This window comes from Bison bison, unplaced genomic scaffold, assembly GCF_000754665.1.
Source record: "Bison bison bison isolate TAMUID 2011002044 unplaced genomic scaffold, Bison_UMD1.0 scf7180017864040, whole genome shotgun sequence".
In the NCBI taxonomy this organism is placed as follows: domain Eukaryota; kingdom Metazoa; phylum Chordata; class Mammalia; order Artiodactyla; family Bovidae; genus Bison; species Bison bison.
In genome coordinates, this window is record NW_011494612.1 from 1300068 (window position 1) to 1309325 (window position 9258).

The 9258-nt window shown below is 38.7% G+C and overlaps 1 protein-coding gene across 1 annotated transcript in view; it reads right to left on the bottom strand.

The window, feature by feature from the left end:
* Positions 1 to 9258, bottom strand: part of ZBBX (zinc finger, B-box domain containing) — a 42342-nt gene that overhangs the window by 20044 nt on the left and 13040 nt on the right. Inside the window, exons 4-5 of the mRNA XM_010835276.1 lie at positions 7649 to 7762; positions 6129 to 6219 (exon numbers count right to left, since the gene is read on the bottom strand). Coding sequence (XP_010833578.1) covers positions 6129 to 6219; positions 7649 to 7762 — 205 coding nt within the window. The remainder of the gene's footprint in view (positions 1 to 6128; positions 6220 to 7648; positions 7763 to 9258) is intronic.

The following is a 9258-nucleotide window of genomic DNA, read 5'->3' on the forward strand; positions in this document are numbered from 1 at the left end:
ATTGTAACTTGTTCTTGTTATTGTGAATATTTTTCAGCTCTGTGAATACAGCCATATTTACTTCAAATGAATCAAACTGCATACAATATTTCAATGAACAAACTGCTAGCTTGCTATTTTTAGGTAAATAGAATTTCCTCCTAAGTCTGATTTTTATCTATTGGGGAAAAAGATGAGGGTGGAGTAGGGCTGGACCAGGGACACACACACACACACACACACACACACACACACACACACACGCAAACACATGCTGTTCATGTGTGTGTGTGTGTGTATCCCTGGTCCAACCCTACTCCAAAAGCTTACCAGGTAGCAAAGTGGAAATCTGCCTGCCAATGCAGGAGGTACATGAGACATGGGTTAGTCCCCGGCTCAGGAAGATCCCCTGGAGTAGCAAATGGCAACCCACTTCAGTATTCTTGCTTGGAAAATTCCATGGAGAGAGGAGCCTGGTGGACTACAGTCCATGGGGGTCACAAACAGTGATCCCCATGGACTATATGCTCACAGGACTCAATGCTCACAAGACTGAGAACACATACACACACACATATACATATATCCATATATATATATGGATATATCCTGAATTCCTGATGTTTTATGTATACATCCAGGATATATATGTGTATATACATAAAACATCAGGAATTCAATATACTGAAGCTATATACCTCATTAGCCAACTTATGCCTCCACCAAGAGATGCTAAAGGGGTCCCATCAGGGGCCAGGACATCTTAGTGGCTCAGACATATCCTCTGGGCCATTGGGGTCAGACTATGCTGTCTTCATCCGCCTCCCTAGCATTCACAAATGCCTGCAAACTGCCACTAATGTCCTAAAACTGCCATGCTGGGTCCTCGCGCCTTCTACAAGCCACTTTTTCCAAAAGTCTCATTCTTAATCCAATTAGCTATTTAACCTTTGCCATTCTCCACTACTTTTCCTTCCATCCAGGATGCCCCACCCTTCCATGAAACCCTTATTAACTAGTCATTTAACTGTATTATGCCTTAAACCTTTCCTTAACATATCTCTTCCAACAGGTCACAGTAACTGGACCCACCTTTCTCACACACAACCTTCTCCACAGGACTCTCCAGAGGGACTAGCTACATTTCTATTCCCTTGCACTCACCCAGAAAGAAGGAAAATGTTCTACCTGTTTGCTCCTCGGTGCTGCTTCCAGAACACTGCTCTGCTCTCATCGTTCAGCCAAGTTGCCTTTACTGAAGTTCCCACCATCCATTCACTGCCTTCACCAGTACCCAGAATCCTCTTCCACCTGAACCTCAGCAGTATGCTCAGTATTTCTCTCCATCACTTCTCTAAGGTGATGGTCTTGGAGACTCAATGTTTGTGTTCACCTAACATCCTGATGCTGAAAACCCTCCTACACGCTGACTGCTATGCATATTTAAAGTGCCTCTTCAGCCCCCTGACCATTATGACCAAACCTTGGACCTAAGCAGCAAGCTGAATGGCCACACCTTCAAAATCCCAGACTTTCTTTGAGCGCTAACCACAATCTCCTTACCTCCTCCCTTTTAAACATCCCATAACTACCTATCACTGTGATGAAATAATAGCAACTGAAAGTGTCAGTTGCTCAGTTGTATCCGACTCTTTGTGACCCCTTAGACTGTAGCCTGTCAGGTTCCTCTGTCCATGGAATTCTCTAGGCAAGAGTACTGGAGTGGGTTGCCATTCACTTCTCCAGGGGATCTTCCTGACCCAGGGATTGAACCTGGATCTCCCACACAGGTGGCAGATTCTTTACTATGTTAGCCACCAGGGCAGCCCCATTAAGTTACTGGGTCCTCTACAAATCCAGGCTGAACAAGCCTGCTGGGCTCCTATGGCTCTTCAGCAACCTATTTGCTCATTTGCTACTAAACCTCAAAAGTAATTCCCACAGTGGCAACTCCAGATCTTCTCCATTCCCATTCCACTCAAATTCACCCCCATTTCCCTTCCTTAATATGAACAGTTGATCTTGCCTTCAAATTTACTAAGAAGGTTGAGGTTTTCCTATAAAAGACTTTTTCCGCAGCTTCCTGCCTCACTGCCTGTCAAACTGCTGCTGCTGCTGCTGCTGCTGCTAGCTAAGTCGTTTCAGTCGTGTCCGACCCTGTGCGACCCTATAGACGGCAGCCCACCAGGCTCCGCCGTCCCTGGGATTGTCCAGGCAAGAACACTGGAGTGGGTTGCCATTTCCCTCTCCAATGCATGAAAGTGAAAAGTGAAAGTGAAAATGAAGTCGTGCCCGACTCTTGGTGACCCCATGGAATGTAGCCCACCAGGCTCCTCCATCCATGGGATTTTCCAGGCAAGAGTACTGGAGTGGGGTGCCATTGCCTTCTCCAACTGCCTGTCAAAAGCAACCTCTAAAAAATGTACTATTACTATCACCTGTTTTCCATCTTTCCTGTCTCAAGGAAATGTGCCTTCTTTCCTTTGGTCAAGCCCTCCTCAAGGAGCCACCTCTTCAAAGCCCCAAGCAACTGACACCTCTCTGATTTAATCTTCAGTGTTTCCTCCACTAGTCAACGTATCCCTCAGCTACAAACTGGCTCCATCGTCTCCCACATAATAAAGTATTTCCTTGAGCCTCTTAAACCCTTGACAGGTCGCCCTCTGCTCTCATGTTCACTGAAACTTTAGCCTTTACTCATTTCCACCTGTCTTTCTTTTTCAACAACTTGAAATAAATTCTTACATCTGATGACAACCCAACCATCAAATCAAATGTAGTGTTTTTAAAAATTCTCATTCTCCGTAAATAACCATTTTAACATGATTTTCAGTTCATGTTACATTGGTTTCACACATATTATCTCTTGCACTGCTTGAAACTCTGTGAAGTAGTCAGCAAGTACTGTTACACATGTTTACAAACATGGTAACATAAGACCAAGAAAGGTTACAGGTTAGATTTTTGTCTAAAAAGGTTAAATTTTTGTCTAAAATCACAGAACTAATTACATGAGTCAGGATTTTAATCTATATTGTCTAGCACAGGATTCTGTGACCTTGGTACCACTATTTTAGGCCAAATAATTCTCTGTTATGAGGGCTGCCCAGCTCATTGTCTAATGTTCAGCAGTACTCCTGACTTGTAGCCACTACACACCATTAGCCAAAAATATCCCTCTCAGTGGTGATAGCAAAATATATGTCCAGATATTGCCAAGTGTCTCCTGGGGGACAAAATTGCCCCCAGCTGAAAAACATTGAAATAAAACTATATTCAACTTTTTTCATTACAAATACATCAGTCAAAGCTGACTTCTCCATTTTTTTCTAAAGATGTTCTCTTTGACTTTTATCTCCTATGAAATTACATTACTTTGACTCTATTTCTCCCATTCTTTCTCTTCTCAGGCTCCTTTTGCTAGAGGGCTGGCAAATTATCTTAGAACTGCTGCTGCTGCTACGTCACTTCAGTCATGTCTGACTCTGTGTGACCGCATAGACGGAAGCCTACCAGGCTCCCCCGTCCCTGGGATTCTCCAGGCAAGAACACTGGAGTGGGTTGCCATTTCCTTCTCCAATGCATGAAAGTGAAAAGTGAAAGTGAAGTCGCTCAGTCGTGTCTGACTCCTAGTGACCCCACGGACTGCAGCCTACCAGGCTCCTCCGTCCGTGGGATTTTCCAGGCAAGAGTACTGGAGTGGGATGCCAAACTAGCCACCTGAAAACCTGCATTCCAAATCTTGGCCCTGACCTTTGACATGAGCAAGTTATTCAACTTTCGGTGTTAAATTACTTCATCTGTGGAACTGTAAAAAAGAGCAACTGTCTCTGAAGAGTGATATAAGCACTCAAAGAGATAAAACAGGATAAGCACTGTTGGTTGGTAAAAAACAGGTAGTGAGCAAATATTAAAGTTTTATTTGCCTCCATATTTTCTGAGCTTTATCCTTCATACCTGCCCTTTATCCTTCACACCCTTCTTCTCCTTTTTTATAAATTCTTAGGTGGCACATTTACTCTCTCAGCTTCAGCCAGCACATTAGAGTATAAACAAAACTCTAAGTCTTTGAAATTTGTTACAAGTAGAACTTAAATGTTCTTATAAAAACTAAAGCAAATGTGGATATGTTAATTAACTCAGTGGGGGAAATCCATTCACAATGTATATGTATATTAAACCATCATGTTGTACTCTTTAAATATAATTTTATTAGCCAACCAGACCTCAATAGGTCTGGGAAAAGAAAAAGGGGGAAGGAAGGAAGAAGCCTAAATGTAAACACCAGAAATTTTTCTCCAGCTCCATCATTTATTCTATCTCCTAGGCAATTCATTCTGGAATATCACTTATATATTTTACTTCTCCTTTCCTTTCTCACTGTGTTTGGTTCCATGTTTCCTTTATATTTCTTTCGCTACATTCTAATTCAAAGTCTTCTCATCGGACCTTTTAATAGTCTTGTAAGTAGTCTCTCTGTCTCTGTACCAGTGGTAAAAGTAGCATACATGCACGCCTGAGGGAGCTCAGGAGAAGACCAAAGAGAGAAAAAGAAACATCTCTTCATATTTATATCATCCCTGATTAATGTCCATATTTTGTTTTACAATGCACATGACATATTAGTAAATTAGTATGCATATAAATAGATTATATCTATAAGCAAATAAAAAATTGTGGATAGCAAGTTCATTCTCAAAATGAATTCTTTATTGATATGGTACATGATCAAAAGAATGTGAATATCACTTGCTCTCTACTCTACTTACAAACTCCAAATGCACTGGATGTTGAGAAGATCAGCCAGTACACATCATTACCTTAAACTTGCCTTCAAAACTCTTAGGGAATTCCATTCACCCAGTGAAAAAAGTCAAGACTCAGAGTCTGGTTTTCAGTCCTCCTCCCATCCTGTCCAATCTTCCTTTATCTCCCACCTTCTGTGCCTCCCCACCCTACCCCAGGCTTTCACCCTCCTACTCAATTATGAGGTTTATGGGAACTGGCATTATGACTTATTCATCAATTTTCCTAACAAATATATCTAGCACACTCTCACATATTTTAGAGGTAAACTATTATTTCCCAAGCACAAAGGATTCATACACTAAATGGCAAAAATTACATAGTGACTTTTCCTGTAGATATTTTCATATGTGCCTTGTCTTCTACATTACATAAGGATCTCCTTGAGAACAAGGACAATTCACTATGAGACAAAGAAGGAACTTATAAATGCTATTGAATAAATAAATCAATAATCACAAAGAGTCAGCACTTTTAATATATTTACAACAACATCTAAAGCCTGGAACAATGTCTCAGAAAGATAATGAAAAATGCAAAGTGGATTATAAAACTTTTAACTCAAAAATTAAAGTCACATATCTCAGTAAGAGAAAGACAGTAAAGAATAAAAAGCTTTTTCAAAGCCAAAAAGGCTAGAAGTGCCAAATAAGATATTTGTAGATGCCAACTGGTCCAATGAAAGTTTAATGATAGGTATATAAAAAGGAAAAAGCTATATAAGTTAAAACTTACAAAGTCACGGATCTTGTACTAAAGAATAGAGAAGCAAAACAGTTTTCATTACATAAGGATACTCCTATTCTTTTAACCTTAAATATAATGTTATATTTTACAATACATAGTAAAGATAAAGAAATTCTATAGCTGGGAAATTTTAAAGCAGTTTTCCCTCGGGTATCTTCACACATGGAATCAACAACTTAAGAATAATTATTATTCAAGCAGAACATGAACATATTAAATAAATGTGATACAATAAAAAGGCAGAAAAAGTCTGTCATTTGTTATATCAAATAACCTCACTTTCACTTTAATACAGAACTACGTTGTTCTGCTTCCCATACTTGAAAACCAGAACCGAACTGAAAGGAGAAACTGAATTTAGAAAAATTCAACTGAAGGTGAATTTTTAAAATTCAATGTGCAGATGAAAACCAAAAACATATCTGAAGAGTGAAAGTTGCATATTAACCCATAAAATTTAATCAAAATCCAATAATATGTAAAGCTTTTAAAAATAAGAATTGTAGGTTCTTAAGTATGGAAGGGAAGGCAAGATCTTAAAAAATAATTTATATATTCTTAGCAAACTGCTTGAGACTCAAATAGTGTTCTCTTACCTTAATAACATTTCCTTTATTTTGTGACATTGTGTATGATTGATTACCCAATTTGCCTACTTGTCCAGATTTCCAATGGTATCCACTTGACCTTCAATATATATCAACGGAAGACAAAATGTAATTACTAAATACATTTCTCCTTTTAATGAAAACAAATATATTTTCCCTGTTTCAGGAAATGGAAATTCAGTTGTTAACATGTAACAGACCACCACAAAATGAAAATGAAATATCAATAATGCCACAATAGCCTCAGTAATTCTAATATATAACTCTACTATATTTGGAAGATTTGAAAAGAAATGAATAAAAGTGAAATGTCCAAACACAGATGAAGAATTTCATTTTTAAAGACATTTACAATGACTAAAGATAGTTTTACTGATTTATAAGAAATTTTACAGATTGCCATGTAGTTTTAAAAGCTAAGTGTTCACAAATGTAAAGAGAAAAACGAAACAAAGCAATATGACCCAAATTCAGCAGATCGACTACGTGATGAATGCCTTATTAAGACTTCAAATTAGTTCCCACAGTGAAAGGTAACAGAGATTGCTAAGAAGGCAAAAGGTTTCATTTTATAGTTTCAAAGCACTTTCATTTGAGCCTCACAAAATCCTCTGAAGTCAACAGAGCAGGGACCTCAAGTCCCATTTTAAACAATAATGAGAAAAAAAGTTGCTCAAGATCACAGAGTTAATAAATAATAAAACCAAGACTGGAAAACCAAACTTTCATCTTCCTGACCAGTGAGTGGCAGGTTCTCATTCGGACTACGACATTTACTATCTATGTGACCTTAGAAAAGCATTTTAGTATTCTGAAAACCCAGTCAAGCTTTAGAACATTTTTGAAAACACCTAGAAAAGGTTCCTCCACTAATGGAAACCACTCTTGGGGGCTAATTTCAGGAACTCCATTTCACAGATATATTCATAGTCCGCTGAGGAGCCCAAACTAAGTCCAAAGCAGTGAAGTTTACAAAACAATAAAAAGACAAGAGAAAACAAAACCCCCAAAACAACAATAAAAAAGAGAGAACTGGCCATTGGATCATTAGGATAAGAACACCAAGACACACAATAAACTTTGTCACCTGGGATGATGTACCTCATTGAAACATCTTTGATTAAACCAATACTCTCCAATATAAAAAATAGTTTTTCTTAAAAAAAAAAAAAGCCAATGCTCTGCTTATTAGATGTGAATGTGTTAGTTGCTCAGTCATGTTTGACTCTTTGCTGCCCCAGGGACTGTAGCTTGCCAGGCTCCTCTCCATGGAATTCTCCAGGCAAGAATATTGGAGTCGGTTGCCATTCCCTTCTCCAGGGTATCTTCCTGACCCAGGGATCGAAACCGGCTTTCCTGCATTACAGGTGGATTCTTTACTGTCTGAGTCACCAGGGAAGAACTGGAAGTTCTTGACATAAACATAAAACAGTTCTTGACATAAGGACCTCAGCTTATAATGAGGAGATCAGTTTATTTCTCTAAAATTCTTTAAAAGTGTCACCTACCCTCGTTCTTCCTTTTCTTTGTTCCTTGTTAATTGGAACTCTTGTAGTTTTTTTTCCATCTCTTGGTTCTCCAACTCTAGTTGTACTTTCTCCATTCTCAGTTCTTGAGCATTTCTGAACAAGATTTAAGTGCAGATGATTTAAATGTAAAATTTCATTTGAGGTAAACAAACAAACCCTTCCAAAAAAAAGAAAAAAGGCAAAATAATTTTATAGTCCTATTTGTCCTTACTAAAACATTTAATTAAAATTAGGAGTAATAAATATGTGATAGCATATTTTAACTACTTCCTTTTTTGTCTTTGAAATACAGTTTTTAAAGCTAGCATTTGCCATCAATTAATATTCTCCTCAAGCAAGGTACAACTTCAAATCTTGGACTTTTGTTTTTCATAATACATTGCTAGAAGTTTCAAATTATATTCACTTTATGCATGAGCTATGTCTTTATGTATGCACAAATATCCATGACACACAAATAGAAAATAAACTAAAAATCATTTTCTAATTTTCATACTGCCTTAAAGGTTTCAAGTAGTTTGAATCACAGTGTTTAAAATAACTATTCTGTATAAGCAGAATACATATTTTTGCTAAATAAATCATCTTGGAAAACTTCAATAAATTTCTACCTTTATGCCATGCATGTACAATACGAAAGAAAGAAAGAGAGAAGAGTTTGCTTGGGGCCTATTAGGAAAAAAGCGCCTGTTAAGAGTTTTGGTTGAGGAGCCATCAAAGGGATAAATGGAAACTGAGGCAAGCACCACTGATTGTTTCCGCAAAGGAAAGCAACAAAAAGAAAACTTTCTGAGGATAGAGCAGAGCCCCCTAACAGATTCCTGTACAGAAGATTCTGTAATAATGTCTGAGTCTCATCAAGCTTTTGACAGCTTGATTTCCTTTGTCTTACAACTCTGTTCTCTTGTCAGCATTAGTCACTCACTCTCTCTGTTTTGTAGAAGTAAAGCAACCTAGTTCTCTAGCTTTCATTATCTGTCATGAGTTTAAATCTTTTCATTATTTCATTGGTGCTTTATTATAATTAAGCGATGTGGGCCACTTGGGTATGTGTGCTATGGCAAGGAACCAAAATAAAAATAAAGAAGATAAGAAAGGGAAATAATTCAGAGGTAGCGATCAGTCACCAAAGAGCAAGTGAGTCAAAGATATGACCCCAAGTCCAGGGAGATAAATGGAAAGTTCAGTTCAGTTCAGTTCAGTTGCTCAGTCGTGTCCATCTCTTTGCGACCCCATGAACTGCAGCACACCAGGCCTCCCTGTCCATCACCAACTCCCGGAGTTCACTCAGACTCACGTCCATCGAGTCAGTGATGCCATCCAGCCATCGCATCCTCTGTCATCCCCTTCTCCTCCTGCCTCCAATCCCTCCCAGCATCAGAGTCTTTTCCAATGAGTCAACTCTTCGCATGAGGTGGCCAATGTACTGGAGTTTCAGCTTTAGCATCATTCCTTCCAAAGAAATCCCAGGGCTGATCTCCTTCAGAATGGACTGGTTGGATCTCCTTGCAGTCCAAGGGACTCTCAAGAGTCTTCTCCAACACCACAGTTCAAAAGCATCAATTCTTCGGGGCTCAGCCTTCTTCACA